Here is a 19,854-nt window from a genome sequence, read left to right as displayed (position 1 = left end):
ACCAGTGAAATGTTGTGTGCTTCCCTGTTAGTGGTGAAGTGCTCTTTATTAACGAACCTAAGCGGTGTCAGTGACTGAGTGTGGTGGTAGTAGGCTATCTGTATAAGTGGCCCATATGCAAAGTAGCAGATTTGATGTGTTCCACTTGGCTGGGCATTGTGTATGTGTGCTGCTTGTTTGTGTGTCGGGATAGAAAGGGAATGATTGGTGGTGTGTTCATTTGTGGTCTTTTGTTTTACCTGCCATGATGAAATCGCTCCATACTCTCCAAATTAGGCCTATCAGAACCACTGACTAGTGAAAGAGATGGACAGACAGGAAAGGGTACAGTCACTCCATTCCAGTCACTCATTGGGTGCAGCCACTCCATTCCAGTCACACATTGGGTGCAGCCACTCCATTCCAGTCACACTTTGGGTACAGTCACTCCATTCCAGTCACTCATTGGGTGCAGCCACTCCATTCCAGTCACACATTGGGTGCAGCCACTCCATTCCAGTAACACATTGGGTGCAGTCACTCCATTCCAGTCACACATTGGGTACAGCCACTCCATTCCAGTCACACATTGGGTGCAGCCACTCCATTCCAGTCACACATTGGGTGCAGCCACTCCATTCCAGTCACACATTGGGTGCAGCCACTCCATTCTAGTCACACATTGGGTGCAGTCACTCATTGGGTGCAGTCACTCCATTCCAGTCACACAGCCACTATACTTATAGGTTTCTCTCTGTGTTTGTGTGAGAGACAGACTCTCGCTACACATCACCGAGTGAGCCATCATTCCTGCTAATACAGTGAGCCATCATTCCTGCTAATACAGTGAGCCATCATTCCTGCTAATACAGTGAGCCGTCATTCCTGCTAATACACAGTGAGCCATCATTCCTGCTAATACAGTGAGCCATCATTCCTGCTAATACAGTGAGCCATCATTCCTGCTAATACAGTGAGCCATCATTCCTGCTAATACAGTGAGCCATCATTCCTGCTAATACACAGTGAGCCATCATTCCTGCTAATACAGTGAGCCATCATTCCTGCTAATACAGTGAGCCATCATTCCTGAATAATACAGTGAGCCAGCATTCCTGCTAATACAGTGAGCCATAATTCCTGCTAATACACAGTGAGCCATCATTCCTGCTAATAGACAGTGAGACAGAATTCCTGCTAATACACAGGGAGCCATTATCATTCCTGCTAATACACAGTGAGTCATAATTCCTGCTAATACACAGGGAGACATTATTCCTGCTAATACACAGTGAGTCATCATTCCGGCTAATACAGTGAGACATTATTCCTGCTAATACACAGTGAGCCATCATTCCTGCTAATAGACAGTGAGACAGAATTCCTGCTAATACACAGGGAGCCATTATCATTCCTGCTAATACACAGTGAGTCATAATTCCTGCTAATACACAGGGAGACATTATTCCTGCTAATACACAGTGAGTCATCATTCCTGCTAATGTAGTGAGTCATCATTCCTGCTAATACAGTGAGACATTATTCCTGCTAATACACAGTGAGACATTATTCCTGCTAATAAACACCATTATTCCTGCTAATACACAGTGAGACATTATTCCTGCTAATACACAGTGAGACATTATTCCTGCTAATACACACCATTATTCCTGCTAATACACACCATTATTCCTGCTAATACACACCATTATTCCTGCTAATACACACCATTATTCCAACGAATACACACCATTATTCCTACTAATACACACCATTATTCCTGCTAATACACACCATTATTCCTGTTAATACACACCATTATTCCTGCTAATACACACCATTATTCCTGTTAATACACACCATTAATCCTGCTAATACACACCATTATTCCTGCTAATACACACCATTATTCCAACGAATGCACACCATTATTCCTACTAATACACACCATTATTCCTGCTAATACACACCATTATTCCTGTTAATACACACCATTATTCCTGCTAATACACACCATTATTCCTGCTAATACACACCATTAATCCTGCTAATACACAGTGAGCCATTATTCCTGATAATATATGGCCTTTAATTTACCCGTGAGCTACTTAAGGCCATTTTAAAACTAATCACAGGCAGCTTTACAGAATACTTGATACTTGTTTACCACTCCCCCACTCCCTCCTCCCATCTGCTCCCGCTCCTCCGCTCACTCCTCCCCTCTGCTCCCGTTTCCCTCCTCCCCTCTGCACCCACTCCCCCGCTCCCTCCTCCCCTCTGCACCCACTCCCCCGCTCCCTCCTCCCCTCTGCCCCCACTCCCCCGCTCCCTCCTCCCCTCTGCACCCACTCCCCCGCTCCCTCCTCCCCTCTGCCCCCACTCCCCCGCTCCCTCCTCCCCTCTGCCCCCACTCCCCCGCTCCCTCCTCCCCTCTGCACCCACTCCCTCCTCCCCTCTGCCCCCACTCCCTCCTCCCCTCTGCCCCCACTCCCCCGTTCCTTCTTCCCCTCTGCACCCACTCCCCCCTCCCCTCTGCTCCCACTCCCCCGCTCCCCTCTGCCCCCACTCCCCCGCTCCCTCCTCCCCTCTGCCCCCACTCCCCCGCTCCCTCCTCCCCTCTGCCCCCACTCCCCCGTTCCTTCTTCACCTCTGCACCCACTCCCCCCTCCCCTCTGCTCCCACTCCCCTGTTCCCTCCTCCCCTCTGCTCCCACTTCCCCTCCTCCCCTGCTCCCCCGTTCCTTCTTCCCCTCTGCCCCACTCCCCTGTTCCCTCCTCCCCTCTCGCTCCCTCCTCCCCTCTTCTCCCACTCCCCCTCCTCCCCCACTCCCCCGTTCCCTCCTCCCCTCTGCTCCCACTCCCCCTCCTCCCCTTTACTCCCCCTTTACTCCACTTCTCCGCTCCCTCCACCCCCACCTCCCCTCCGCTCCCTCTTCCTCTACACTCCCTTCCCCCCCATCCACTCCCACTCTCCGTGACCCAGGCACTCTCTCTCTTATAAAGAGCAAGTCGTTAAACCGCAGAGAGGAAGGATCCACCAGCGGTTATTAACGGGGAAATAATGAACCTTTTTACTTCAGGTATTTATCAGTGAGCAGCATCTAGCCTACTACCTGCTTTTGTGGGGTATCTGTACTGTACTTTACTATTTATATTTTTGAAAACATGTACTTTTACATTCCTAAAGAAAATTATGTTATTTTTACTCCATACATTTTCCCTGACACACAAAAGTACTCGTTACATTTTGAATGCTTAGCAGGACAATAAAATTGTCTAATTCACACATTTATCAAGAGAACATCCCTGATCATCCCTACAGCCTCTAATCTGGCGGGAATCACTAAGCACATGCTTTGTTTGTAAATTATGTCTAGTGTTGGATTGAGTCCCTGGCTATCTGTAAATAAAAAAAGCTAGAAAATGTTTGCTTATTATAAGGAATTTGAAATGATTTATACTTGTACTTCTACTTTTGATACTTAAGTATATTTGAGCAATTCCATTTACTTTTGATACTTAAGTATATTTAAACCCAAATACTTTTAGACTTTTACTCAAGTAGTATTTTACTGGGTGACTTTCACTTGAGTCATTTTCTATTAAGTTATCTTTACGTTTAATAAAGTATGACAATTGGGTACTTTTCCCACCACCCCTGACATGGTGGGCAACAAGCCCTGGATACCCCTGACATGGTGGGCAACAAGCCCTGGATACCCCTGACATGGTGGGCAACAAGCCCTGGATACCCCTGACATGGTGGGCAACAAGCCCTGGATACCCCTGACATGGTGGGCAACAAGCCCTGGATACCCCTGACATGGTGGGCAACAAGCACTGGGTACCCCTGACATGGTGGCTAACAAGCCCTGGATACCCCTGACATGGTGGGCAACAAGCCCTGGATACCCCTGACATGGTGGGCAACAAGCCCTGGATACCCCTGACACAGTGGGCAACAAGCCCTGGATACGGTGGGCAACAAGCCCTGGATACCCCTGATACAGTGGGCAACAAGCCCTGGATACCCCTGATACGGTGGGCAACAAGCCCTGGATACTCCTGATACGGTGGGCAACAAGCCCTGGATACCCCTGATACGGTGGGCAACAAGCCCTGGATACTCCTGATACGGTGGGCAACAAGCCCTGGATACCCCTGACATGGTGGGCAACAAGCCCTGGATACCCCTGGATACGGTGGGCAACAAGCCCTGGATACCCCTGATACGGTGGGCATGCAATGAGGCAACTTAGTAGGGATCATTTGAGTCACACCGGGTATTCGGGTTTCCAGGAAAGGCTATGAGCCAAAAGGAAAACCGTTCTTGAGCTACAGGGTTGCGTTTTTCCAGCTTCCCCTACAAAACAATAGTGTGTGAATCACTCAGTGGAGGGCCAGGTGGAAACATTATCATACCCATATCTAGTACTGAACAGCCAGAGCTAAGTGGTAGGATGGAACCAAGGGCTTGTTTTTAGACCAAACAAACAAATACAGGCCACTGCTCAGACAGCTCAATAATAACTACAGAGACAAATACATATCCAAACATTGAAAAGGAGTGGTGCCTGGCTGCTTGGTGCATATCCCACTACAGTATGTTGGTGTGTGCCTGTCAGGCTGAGCAGACTGGTCGGCGTCCCAAACAGCACCCTATTCCCTACATGGTGCACGTTTGACCAGGGCCCGTAGGGGAATAGGGTGCCATCTGGGACTGTGGTAGGCCGGTTTGGGCCGGTCCCGTTTTCACGTCGTCCCCTAGCCTACAGACGTCAGAATGCGGGCCGGTCTCACCATGGATCCTTTATAGAGCCCTTTCATGTCCTCTTAATGAGGAAACCGCCGACTCAGCTGCCTGCTCATAAACACAGACAAATTAAAACACCCAAATATGAATCAGATAGGTGGGGGTTAGTAGTGCTGCTAGACCAGGATGTAGACTGGACTGGTATAGACTGACCACAGATAGACTGGCCCCTGGCCAGGACACTCATATGCTATTGGACTAGACTGGTGTGTAAACAGAACTCAGACAGACTGGCCCCTGGCCAGGACAGTCACATTCTACTCGACTGGAGTGAAATGTTTGTATGTACAACTCCTTCGACCTAGTAGGATTTAGCCATGACTCTCTGGTGAGTCCAAATCCACCTTTAACACTGAAGTGATCAAGTCTACTGCACTGGGCGACTGCTAACAGCCGGACACTGAAGTGTTACCTTCTGAGTTATGAATGGAATTCTCTGTACCCACACCCTTGTTGTAGGCTTGGATTCATGTTAGTTCAAGTTCAGGGTCAGGTCTCTGCCCTGTCGGTGCTCCCCGTGGCAACGGGATGACAGCTCTGGTTGCTGACACTGAAGTTCTTTGAGTTATTAGGGGCATCCTCTTCAGTCACAGGAGTTAAGGATGGTTATGCTGATGTGTGTTTGTTAGGCATTGCTGTAGACTTGGCTTTGGGTTAATTGGGGTTAGGGTCGTGTGTGCGCAACATGATCCTGGTTCGAATCCCCGAGCCGACAAGGTGAAAAATCTGCAGATTTGCCCTTGAGCAAGGCACTGAACCCTAATTACTCCTGTAAGTTACTCTGGATAAGAGCGTCTTCTAAATAACGCAAATGTTATGTTACTCATGGTTCCAGTTTAGGGTCAGACCTGTGCATGTCCCTGCCTCGTCTGTGTTCACCATGGCCCTGAGACGACAGCTCTGTTGTGCCAGGCCTCAGCCCTGTGGTCGACAGCCTGCCTGTTGTTCCATTGTTCTCTCAAGCTCTCTACCAGAGGAGTGTGTAACACCCAGTGTCACGCAGGGAGAAATAGAAGCACTAATCTCAGAATGATGCCCTTATTTCCATCATTACAATGAAACGGGAGGGAAAAATCATGGCTTGGTTATTCATTTTTTCAGTTCAGTGTTTTTTTGTGCTGTGTTTTATTGAGCTGGTGTCATCTGTGCCAGTCAGACAGAGCTGTAGCAGGAATTTGTTTTTATAAAAAAGACAATTACAGTTAAATTTCGACATGTAGCCAACATGAGTCTTACTTTAAACATTTTATATTTTTATAAAGAGCAAAACAGAGAGACGTGAGATTAGAGAGCACCTCTTTATTTCTGAAAGTAGTGTGATGGAGGATGTCTTCAGAGGACAGAGACAGAGAGAGAGATTATTTAACTTTAATGATCTATTTCATGTTTCCCATGCCAATAAAGCCCCTTAAATTGAAATTGCGAGACAGACAGAGAGACAGACAGAGACAGAGAGACAGACAGAGAGACAGACAGAGACAGAGAGACAGACAGAGAGACAGACAGAGAGACAGACAGAGAGACAGACAGAGACAGAGAGACAGACAGAGAGACAGACAGAGACAGACAGAGACAGACAGACACAGAGACACTCTTAATGTACTAGTATACTCTTAATGTACTAGTATACTCTTAATGTACTAGTATACTCTTAATGTACTAGTATACTCTTAATGTACTAGTATACTCTTAATGTACTAGTATACAGCGAGAAGAAAAACGTGACAGCGAGGATTCTCTGGTTCTCCTTTAATACAGTCAACAAAAGAAATATACATTATGTACATGCACACAGCGCAGGTTGGGATCGAGCCTACCCTCAGTGGCGCTTTAAACAGACATGCTACATGTTCTGAGCCACAGACAGAAATAAGAGGGAGCAAGTGAAGAGGGGAGAGAGAGACCGATCATGAAGAGAGAGAGAAGTGAAAGAAAACGACAACAGGAGAGGTACTGAGCAGAAGATAGATCTTTTTTTGACGGACAGTAAAAAAGCTACAAATAGAACAGTTGTTGAGGTTATGATGATGAAATTACAGATGTAAAACAGAAGCTGTAATTCCAGTATAGAGGTATATCACATCAGGAAGTATATCAAAGGATTCACTGGCCCCACTCCGCACGGATTGGTCAGAGTGCATAGTGACCTGGGAGCTGCCACCAATGGCGTCTCACAGTACCAGACAGTGGTGGGTCTGTATAAAGAGAAGCGAGCATGTTGGGATGTGCCCCCCCCCCCCCAAAAAAATGGAACAAACAGTACTGTGCTCAAGTTGAAAACACGTGACTGAATAAAACAATGAATAAATGGATGGATAATGAAGGAACAAATAATGGGAAGTTTACATCAGTGAACCACTACTACCTACCACACCCCTTCCCCCAAATCCCACCCACCAACTACCTCCTCCCCAACCCCAAAACAAGACGGGTAACAAAATGAGTAAACGTCTGATCCCATATGGTATGAAGTAATGTAATATAGGTTATCATGTGTAGAATGCTCAAGTGTGTATTTGAGAGTCTTCAGACAGTGGTATGCCCTTCCCTAATTGTCTTGAGCTCTATAGCATCATCATCATTATCATTCTCATTATTTCAGGCTACTGCTGAACAGGTGGGACGTGGTCAGTCTACATCTGCATCTCTGATCCAGTCTAAACCCCAGAGCCCTAGAGCAGGAGCTGCTGCGGTGCTATTTCCTGCTTCTTTCAGGGTTTTCTTCTCATCTCTGACAAAGAGGCAGGATCATGGGTTGTAACACATGTAACAGACAAACTCCCGGCAAGAAAAACAACCCGACACAAAGAACAGGAAGTACAACGTTATGCACATGATCTGATCTGTCAAACGTCATCTTTTAAACCTACGTACGTCATCCCCTCGACACGTTGTGTTAGACCACGGGTACCCCCCTGCCCCCTCCCTGGCCAGGGGAAGTAGAGGCTGCCCTAACCTACCCCCAGTCCTAACCTTAACCATTAGGGGGATGAAATCATACCTGACCCTAGATCAGCAGTAAAGAACAACTTCTATCTCAAGTTCTCATACCCCTCTGAAACCAATTCTCTCCTCAGGTAAAGGCAGGGGTGTGGTGTACGGGTGGGAAGTAGGGGTGTGCTGGGGGGATAAGGTAAGGGGTTCTAGTCCCCCTTCTTTTCTGTCTCCTCCTCCTGTTCACGTAGGAACTGGAACACAGAGGAGAAGTCCTTGTTGGCGTAGCCGCGGGCACACATGACCCGGTAGATCTGATGGGCCAGAGAGCCCAGGGGGACAGGGGTCTTAGTGTTGGTGGCTGTGTGCTGGGCCAGACCCAGGTCCTTACAGGAGAGAGAGATGGGGATGTTAGATGTGACTTTATGTGAAGCAGAGTAGACGAGAGAGCACAGAAGGGAGGAGTGAGATCAAGAGAGAGATGAAGAGGAACAAAATATAAAGAGAAATAAGCAAACCAATCTTGATAGAGAAAGAAGGAGAGATGAAATGGGAGGGATAAACAGACGGACGAACAAACACATCCAGACAGACATAATCCAGCTAGCGTAGAACAGAACAGACCTTGGCCATGAGCGTGGTTCCAAAGCCTCCCTGGTAGTTGTTCCCAGAGGGGACTCCCTCCATGACACCTGGCACTGGGTTATACGAGTCACTGGACCAGCACCTGCCTGATGACATGTTCAGGATCTGGGCCAGCAGTTTAGGGTCCAGACCCAACCTGAAACAGAAGAGAGGAGGTTAGTTAAAGAGAAAAGGAGGAAAACAATGGAGAGAGAGAAGAAAGGTGTGGGAGTGGTGAAAGGGTAGAAAGGTAAGGGAATGGTAGGGGAAAAAGAAAGAAAGGGGGGGCTTTGGTGTAGTGGTACAGAGGTACAGAGAGAGATACTGGTAGGCCAATAGAAAAAGATGGATACTGGTAGGCCAATAGAAAAAGATGGATACTGGTAGGCCAATAGAAAAAGAATGATACTGGTAGGCCAATAGAAAAAGAATGATACTGGTAGGCCAATAGAAAAAGATTGATACTGGTAGGCCAATAGAAAAAGATTGATACTGGTAGGCCAATAGAAAAAGATTGATACTGGTAGGCCAATAGAAAAAGATTGATACTGGTAGGCCAATAGAAAAAGATTGATACTGGTAGGCCAATAGAAAAAGATTGATACTGGTAGGCCAATAGAAAAAGATTGATACTGGTAGGCCAATAGAAAAAGAATGAAAGGAAAGAGAAAGTGAGCATGTGAAACAGAGATACTGGGGCTCCTGAGTAGTGCTTGAGGCGTCACTACAGACCCGGGTTGGATCCCAGGCTGTGTCACAGCCCCGGCCGTGACCGGGAGACGCCTCATGGGTGCTTTGTTTTGTTTGTTGCTGCTGATATAGTGATACAGTGACCGAGAGACAGATGTTGTAATAAAAGAGAGAGAGAAAGAGGGAGAGTGAGTGTAATAGAAAGAGAGAGCTGGTGACCCATGTTGAACCCAGAGCCTGTCTCTCTCTTCTCCATCTCTCAGTGTTAATGGCTGGTTAGGTGGAGGACTGGGAAATGCTGCCTAATGCAGTATTGATGTTTACCCCTCCTATCCTTAATCATGCCTCTAACATGGAAGAAAGAGGAGGACAAGTGGTGGCCAAGGAGCACCTAAACCTTGTTGACACACACACACACTTCCCCAATCATTTAACAGCACTCTGCCTCCAGAAGCAAGGGATGAAGACAGTACTACGTAGAAGGACCAATAACTACAGGAATTGTCAGAGCGCAGCACGTCACGTGACAGAGTGATGAGTATTCAGTAAGGTATAAGGTGTGACATCCTCAGGTGAACCAACACACTTCCACATCACGCCTCGCCTCCACACCACGCCTCCATACTACACCACGCCTCCATACGACACCACGCCTCCATACTACACCACAACACGCCTCCATACGACAACACGCCTCCATACTACACCACAACACGCCTCCATACACCACGCCTCCATACCACAACACGCCTCCATACTACACCACAACACGCCTCCATACTACACCACAACACGCCTCCATACTACACCACGCCTCCATACTACACCACAACACGCCTCCATACTACATCACGCCTCCATACCACAACACGCCTCCATACTACACCACAACACGCCTCCATACTACACCACAATACGCCTCCATACTACACCACACCACGCCTCCATACTACACCACACCACGCCTCCATACTACACCACACCACGCCTCCATACTACACCACACCACGCCTCCATACTACACCACGCCTCCACAACACGCCTCCATACTACACCACAACACGCCTCCATATTACACAATGCCTCGATACTACACAACACGCCTCCATACTGCATCACAACACGCCTCCATACTACACCACAACACGCCTCCATACTACACCACAACACGCCTCCATACTACACCACAACACGCCTCCACACTACACGCCTCCACACTACACCACAACACGCCTCCATACTACACCATGCCTCCATACTACACCACAACACGCCTCCATACTACATCACACCACACCTCCATACTACACCACAACACGCCTCCATACTACACCACAACACGCCTCCATACTACATCACACCACAACACGCCTCCATACTACATCACACCACAACACGCCTCCATACTACACCACAACACGCCTCCATACTACACCACAACACGCCTCCATACTACACCACACCACGCCTCCATACTACATCACAACACGCCTCCATACTACATCACTCCACAACACGAACTCCATACTACATCACAACACACCTCCATATTACACCACAACACGCCTCCATACTACATCACACCACACCTCCATACTACACCACAACAAAACACGCCTCCATACTACATCACACCACAACACGAACTCATTACTACATCACACCACAACACGCCTCCATACTACACAACACACCTCCATACTACACAACAACACGCCTCCATACTACATCACAACACAACACGCATCCATACTACATCACAACACAACACGCATCCATACTACATCACAACACAACACGCCTCCATACTACACCACAACACAACACGCCTCCATACTACACCACGCCTCCATACTACATCACACCACAACTCGCCTCCATACTACACCACAACACGCCTCCATACTACAACACGCCTCCATACCACACCACAACACGCCTCCATACTACACCACAACACGCCTCCATACTACACCACAACACGCCTCCATACTACACCACAACACGCCTCCATACTACACCACAACACGCCTCCATACTACACCACAACACGCCTCCATACTACACCACAACACGCCTCCATACTACACCACAACACGCCTCCATACTACACCACAACACGCCTCCATACTACACCACAACACGCCTCCATACTACAACACAACACGCCTCCATACTACAACACGCCTCCATACCACAACACGCCTCCATACCACAACACGCCTCCATACTACAACACGCCTCCATACTACACCACGCCTCCATACTACACCACAACACGCCTCCATACTACACCACAACACGCCTCCATACTACACCACAACACGCCTCCATACTACACCACAACACGCCTCCATACTACACCACAACACGCCTCCATACTACACCACAACACGCCTCCATACTACACCACAACACGCCTCCATACTACACCACAACACAACACGCCTCCATACTACACCACAACACGCCTCCATACTACACCACAACACAACACGCCTCCATACTACATCACACCACAACACGCCTCCATACTGCATCACAACACGCCTTCATACTACATCACACCACAACACGCCTTCATACTACATCACACCACAACACGCCTCCATACTACACCACGCCTCCATATTACACCACGCCTCCATACTACACCACAACACGCCTCCATACTACACCACAACACGCCTCCATACTACACCACACAACAACACGCCTCCATACTACACCACGCCTCCATACTACACCACGCCTCCATACTACACCACGCCTCCATACTACACCACAACACGCCTCCATACCACACCACAACACGCCTCCATACTACACCACAACACGCCTCCATACTACAACACGCCTCCATACTACAACACGCCTCCATACTACAACACGCCTCCATACTACACCACGCCTCCATACTACACCACCACACACCTCCATATTACACCACGCCTCCATACTACACCACGCCTCCACACTACACTACGCCTCCACACTACACCACGCCTCCACACTACACCACGCCTCCACACTACACCAAGCCTCAATACTACACCACAACACGCCTCCATACACCACGCCTCCATACTACACCACGCCTCCATACTACACCACAACACGCCTCCATACTACACGCCTCCATACTACACCACGCCTCCATACTACACCACAACACGCCTCCATACTACACCACGCCTCCATACTACACCACGCCTCCATACTACACCGCAACACGCCTCCATACTACACCGCACCACACCTCCATACTACATCGCACCACACCTCCATACTACACCGCAACACGACTCCATACTACACCACAACACGCCTCCATACTACACGCCTCCATACTACACCACAACACGCCTCCATACTACACCACAACACGCCTCCATACTACATCACGCCACACCTCCATATTACACCACAACACGCCTCCATACTACACCACAACACGCCTCCATACTACACCACAACACGCCTCCATACTACATCACAACACGCCTCCATACTACATCACACCACGCCTCCATACTACACCACAACACACCTCCATATTACACCACAACACACCTCCATATTACACCACACCACACCTCCATATTAGACCACAACACACCTCCATATTACACCACAACACGCCTCCATATTACACCACAACACACCTCCATATTACACCACAACACACCTCCATATTACACCACAACACACCTCCATACTACACCACAACACACCTCCATATTACACCACAACACACCTCCATACTACACCACAACACACCTCCATATTACAACACACCTCCATATTACACCACAACACGCCTCCATATTACACCACAACACGCCACACCTCCATATTACACCACAACACACCTCCATATTACACCACAACACGCCTCCATATTACACCACAACACACCTCCATATTACACCACAACACACCTCCATCACACGCCTCCATATTACACCACAACACGCCTCCATATTACACCACAACACGCCTCCATATTACACCACAACACACCTCCATATTACACCACAACACACCTCCATATTACACCACAACACGCCTCCATATTACACCACAACACGCCTCCATATTACACCACAACACGCCTCCATATTACACCTCAACACACCTCCATATTACACCACGCCTCCATATTACACCACAACACACCTCCATATTACACCACAACACACCTCCATATTACACCACGCCTCCATATTACACAACAACACGCCACGCCTCCATATTACACCACAACACACCTCCATATTACACCACAACACACCTCCATATTACACCACGCCTCCATATTACACCACAACACGCCACACCTCCATATTACACCACAACACGCCTCCATATTACACCACAACACACCTCCATATTACAACACGCCTCCATATTACACCACAACACGCCACACCTCCATATTACACCACAACACACCTCCATATTACACCACAACACGCCTCCATATTACACCACAACACACCTCCATACTACACCACAACACACCTCCATACTACACCACAACACACCTCCATATTACACCACAACACACCTCCATACTACACCACAACACACCTCCATATTACACCACAACACACCTCCATATTACACCACAACACACCTCCATATTACAACACACCTCCATATTACACCACAACACGCCACACCTCCATATTACACAACAACACACCTCCATATTACACCACACCACGCCTCCATATTACACCACAACACGCCACACCTCCATATTACACCACAACACGCCTCCATATTACACCACAACACGCCACACCTCCATATTACACCACAACACGCCTCCATATTACACCACAACACACCTCCATATTACAACACACCTCCATATTACACCACAACACGCCACACCTCCATATTACACCACAACACACCTCCATATTACACCACAACACGCCTCCATATTACACCACAACACGCCTCCATATTACACCACAACACGCCTCCATATTACACCACAACACACCTCCATATTACAACACGCCTCCATATTACACCACAACACGCCACACCTCCATATTACACCACAACACACCTCCATATTACACCACAACACGCCTCCATATTACACCACAACACGCCTCCATACTACACCACAACACGCCTCCATATTACACCACAACACGCCTCCATATTACACCACAACACGCCTCCATATTACACCACAACACGCCTCCATACTACACCACAACACGCCTCCATACTACACCACAACACACCTCCATACTACACCACAACACACCTCCATATTACACCACAACACGCCTCCATATTACACCACAACACGCCTCCATATTACACCACAACACGCCTCCATATTACACCACAACACGCCTCCATATTACACCACAACACGCCTCCATATTACACCACAACACGCCTCCATATTACACCACAACACGCCTCCATATTACACCACAACACGCCTCCATATTACACCACAACACGCCTCCATATTACACCACAACACGCCTCCATATTACACCACAACACGCCTCCATATTACACCACAACACGCCTCCATATTACACCACAACACGCCTCCATATTACACCACAACACGCCTCCATATTACACCACAACACGCCTCCATATTACACCACAACACGCCTCCATATTACACCACAACACGCCTCCATATTACACCACAACACGCTTCCATATTACACCACAACACGCTTCCATATTACACCACAACACACCAAAGCAACAGAAAAGAGAAGGGGAGAAGAGGAGTGAGTGTTAGTTTCTAAGCGTCTGGGTCTGGTGAGTAGTGCTAGTCGTTATATTGTAACGGTTTTAAAGACAGTGTAAAGTTGGCCACATGAATCCCTGGCAGCCTCACCCTGGTGGAGCTTCTAGGACAATAACTCTATTCTGCTCTCAATATCACCATTAAACCATCATGGCTCCTTAAGGACAGAATATGGGCTTCCTAAGCCAGTCCTCCCTCCCTCTTCTTTCCTCGTTCCCTCCCTCCACCTGGCTCTCATTCTACCATTACTACCACAGTCTTTATTAGTTGTCTACTAACTAATTAAGACTGGGACATTTACTCTCAATGTATTTTACACTCTCACAAAATGTCTCTCTCCTTTTTTTCTCCCTTTCTTTCCTCAGTCTCTCCCGGCTTGGTTTGTAGTTTCTCTCCGTCTCTCCCGGCTTGGTTTGTAGTTTCTCTCCGTCTCTCCCGGCTTGTTTTGTAGTTTCTCTCCGTCTCTCCCGGCTTGGTTTATAGTTTCTCTCCGTCTCTCCCGGCTTGGTTTGTAGTTTCTCTCCGTCTCTCCCGGCTTGGTTTATAGTTTCTCTCTGTCTCTCCCGGCTTGGTTTATAGTTTCTCTCCGTCTCTCCCGGCTTGGTTTGTAGTTTCTCTCCGTCTCTCCCGGCTTGGTTTGTAGTTTCTCTCCGTCTCTCCCGGCTTGGTTTGTAGTTTCTCTCCCGGCTTGATTTGTAGTTTCTCTCCGTCTCTCCCGGCTTGGTTTGTAGTTTCTCTCTGTCTCTCCCGGCTTGGTTTGTAGTTTCTCTCCCGGCTTGATTTGTAGTTTCTCTCCGTCTCTCCCGGCTTGGTTTGTAGTTTCTCTCCGTCTCTCCCGGCTTGGTTTGTAGTTTCTCTCTGTCTCTCCCGGCTTGGTTTGTAGTTTCTCTCCCGGCTTGGTTTGTAGTTTCTCTCTGTCTCTCCCGGCTTGGTTTGTAGTTTCTCTCCCGGCTTGGTTTGTAGTTTCTCTCCCGGCTTGGTTTGTAGTTTCTCTCTGTCTCTCCCGGCTTGTTATGTAGTTTCTCTCAGTCTTTCCCGGCTTGGTTTATAGTTTCTCTCCGTCTCTCCCGGCTTGGTTTGTAGTTTCTCTCCGTCTCTCCCGGCTTGGTTTATAGTTTCTCTCCGTCTCTCCCGGCTTGGTTTGTAGTTTCTCTCTGTCTCTCCCGGCTTGGTTTGTAGTTTCTCTCCCAGCTTGGGTTTTAGAGTGGTATGGAAATGTGGGATAAGTGACACTGTGTTGTTTTTAATGGAAGTCTCAGTCATGATGGCCTTTTCATTGTATGTCTGTATACTGCTGCCCCACTCCTTCACTCCCCTCCTCTCCTTCCATCGCTCCATCCTGCCTCAGCCGACGCCTCCCTGTCTAAGGGTGACATATGTTTGACATCATCCACCCCCCCCTTGGCGCGCACACACCACACACACACACACACACACACACACACACACACACACACACACACACACACACACACACACACACACACACACACACACACACACACACACACACACACACACACACAGGGACTCTTCCAGTGCCTGTGTTCTGGGTCAGCATCTGAAAAGGTTATTGGCTGCTCTACAATAAAGCGCGTCGGGGGCACAGATTGTTTGTTACAGTGGCCAGATACGCTGACTGACATGGAGCTGTTGTCCTCTGTTTAACGATAAATCAATGAACCTCCCTCTCCTATCACACACCCCCTATCCTGGTTATTAGTCACGAGCCCCCCTCCCTCTCCTATCACACACCCCCTATCCTGGTTATTAGCCACGAGCCCTCCTCCCTCTCCTATCACACACCCCATATCCTGGTTATTAGCCACGAGCCCCCCTCCCTCTCCTATCACACATCTCCTATCCTGGTTATTAGCCATGAGCCCTCCTCCCTCTCCTATCACACACCCCCTATCCTGGTTATTAGCCATGAGCCCCCCTCCCTCTCCTATCACACACCCCCTATCCTGGTTATTAGCCACAAGCCCCCCTCCCTCTCCTATCACACACCCCCTATCCTGGTTATTAGCCATGAGCCCTCCTCCCTCTCCTATCACACACCCCCTATCCTGGTTATTAGCCATGAGCCCTCCTCCCTCTCCTATCACACACCCCCTATCCTGGTTATTAGCCATGAGCCCTCCTCCTATCACACACCCCCTATCCTGGTTATTAGCCATGAGCCCTCCCCCCTCTCCTATCACACACCCCCCTATCCTGGTTATTAGCCACGAGCCCCCCTCCCTCTCCTATCACACACCCCCTATCCTGGTTATTAGCCACGAGCCCCCCTCCCTCTCCTACCACACACCCCCTATCCTGGTTATTAGCCACGAGCCCCCAGCCTCTCCTGTCACACACTCCCTATCCTGGTTATTAGCCATGAGCCCCCAGCCTCTCCTATCACACACCCCCTATCCTGGTTATTAGCCATGAGCCCCCAGCCTCTCCTATCACACACCCCCTATCCTGGTTATTAGCCATGAGCCCCCAGCCTCTCCTATCACACACCCCCTATCCTGGTTATTAGCCATGAGCCCCCAGCCTCTCCTATCACACACCCCCTATCCTGGTTATTAGCCATGAGCCCCCCTCCCCCTCCCATCACACACCCCCTATCCTGGTTATTAGCCATGAGCCCTCCTCCCTCTCCTATCACACACCCCCTATCCTGGTTATTAGCCACGAGCCCCCTGCCTCTCCTATCACACACCCCCTATCCTGGTTATTAGCCATGAGCCCCCAGCCTCTCCTATCACACACCCCCTATCCTGGTTATTAGCCATGAGCCCCCAGCCTCTCCTATCACACACCCCCTATCCTGGTTATTAGCCATGAGCCCCCATCCTCTCCTATCACACACCCCCTATCCTGGTTAATAGCCATGAGCCCCCTGCCTCTCCTATCACACACCCCCTATCCTGGTTATTAGCCATGAGCCACCTGCCTCTCCTATCACACACCCCCTATCCTGGTTATTAGCCATGAGCCCCCAGCCTCTCCTATCACACACCCCCTATCCTGGTTATTAGCCATGAGCCCCCTGCCTCTCCTATCACACACCCCCTATCCTGGTTATTAGCCATGAGCCCCCTGCCTCTCCTATCACACACCCCCTATCCTGGTTAATAGCCATGAGCCCCCTGCCTCTCCTATCACAGTCGTGGTTATTAGCCTTAACGCCAGTGTTGTTCTTTAGCGGTGCTGTTAATTGACATGGAGAAGAGGACATGTCACGCTTTAACAGGATTGACATGGACACACACACGCGCGCACGTGTGTGTGTGGCAGAGCAATGCCATCACAGCTAAAAGCGAAACAAATGCTATAGCTATGAAAAATAAAACAGTTGAGACAAAGGGGGGGGAGGGGGACAAAGGTAAAAGGGGGGCCTGCTGTTGTGTCATGTGTAGCAGGTGGAGGTCATTTATGATATTAACTGTCTGGTTCATTACCATTAGCTTTAATTCCTTCTCTAAACCACAGGAGAGGAAGCACGCTCAACATTTATTATTAGACAGGTAACAAGTCCATCTTTTTCTATCTCTTGAACATGTGTTCTCTACCCACACACACACACACACACACACACACACACACAGAGAGAATGTAACTGTATATGTATTTATGCCTCCTCCTCTTAGCAGCATCATCATTAAAAGCAGGGCTGCTCCTCAGACAGACTGAAAGATACGAGCCAGAGAAGAAACAGACCAGAGGGACTGGGGGGTGGAGAGAGAGAGCACGAGAGAAAGAAATGGACAGAAAATATTACAAATAAATAGAAGAGAAAGGGAAACATAGGGAGGAGAAAATAAAGGGAGTGAGAAAAAACCTGAGGAGGCAAAAAACAGACAATGACGAAGGTAGTGTGGTTATAATTCAGGGCCCTTCTCTGATCTAAGGTAGTGTGGTTATAATTCAGGGCCCTTCTCTGATCTAAGGTAGTGTGGTTATAATTCAGGGCCCTTCTCTGATCTAAGGTAGTGTGGTTATAATTCAGGGCCCTTCTCTGATCTAAGGTAGTGTGGTTATAATTCAGGGCCCTTCTCTGATCTAAGGTAGTGTGGTTATAATTCAGGGCCCTTCTCTGATCTAAGGTAGTGTGGTTATAATTCAGGGCCCTTCTCTGATCTAAGGTAGTGTGGTTATAATTCAGGGCCCTTCTCTGATCTAAGGTAGTGTGGTTATAATTCAGGGCCCTTCTCTGATCTAAGGTAGTGTGGTTATAATTCAGGGCCCTTCTCTGATCTAAGGTAGTGTGGTTATAATTCAGGGCCCTTCTCTGATCTAAGGTAGTGTGGTTATAATTCAGGGCCATTCTCTGATCTAAGGTAACGTGGTTATAATTCAGGGCCATTCTCTGATCTAAGGTAACGTGGTTATAATTCAGGGCCCTTCTCTGATCTAAGGTAGTGTGGTTATAATTCAGGGCCATTCTCTGATCTAAGGTAACGTGGTTATAATTCAGGGCCATTCTCTGATCTAAGGTAGTGTGGTTATAATTCAGGGCCCTTCTCTGATCTAAGATAGTGTGGTTATAATTCAGGGCCATTCTCTGATCTAAGGTAACGTGGTTATAATTCAGGGCCATTCTCTGATCTAAGGTAACGTGGTTATAATTCAGGGCCATTCTCTGATCTAAGGTAGTGTGGTTATAATTCAGGGCCCTTCTCTGATCTAAGGTAACGTGGTTATAATTCAGGGCCATTCTCTGATCTAAGGTAACGTGGTTATAATTCAGGGCCATTCTCTGATCTAAGGTAACGTGGTTATAATTCAGGGCCATTCTCTGATCTAAGGTAGTGTGGTTATAATTCAGGGCCATTCTCTGATCGAAGGTAGTGTGGTTATAATTCAGGGCCATTCTCTGATCGAAGGTAGTGTGGTTATAATTCAGGGCCATTCTCTGATCTAAGGTAGTGTGGTTATAATTCAGGGCCATTCTCTGATCTAAGGTAGTGTGGTTATAATTCAGGGCCATTCTCTGATCGAAGGTAGTGTGGTTA

General features: G+C 48.3%; 1 protein-coding gene across 1 annotated transcript in view; it reads right to left on the bottom strand.

Moving 5' to 3' along the window:
- Nucleotides 1-6,525: 6,525 nt before the first annotated feature.
- The window catches only part of hibadha (3-hydroxyisobutyrate dehydrogenase a), a 43,001-nt gene continuing 29,672 nt past the window's right edge, over nt 6,526-19,854 (bottom strand). Inside the window, exons 7-8 of the mRNA XM_055893718.1 lie at nt 8,350-8,506; nt 6,526-8,111 (exon numbers count right to left, since the gene is read on the bottom strand). Coding sequence (XP_055749693.1) covers nt 7,935-8,111; nt 8,350-8,506 — 334 coding nt within the window. The 3' untranslated portion in view covers nt 6,526-7,934. The remainder of the gene's footprint in view (nt 8,112-8,349; nt 8,507-19,854) is intronic.

This window comes from Salvelinus fontinalis, chromosome 32, assembly GCF_029448725.1.
Source record: "Salvelinus fontinalis isolate EN_2023a chromosome 32, ASM2944872v1, whole genome shotgun sequence".
Classification (NCBI taxonomy): domain Eukaryota; kingdom Metazoa; phylum Chordata; class Actinopteri; order Salmoniformes; family Salmonidae; genus Salvelinus; species Salvelinus fontinalis.
Note: the sequence above shows the minus strand (reverse complement) of the source record. Positions and strands in the feature narration are given on the sequence as shown.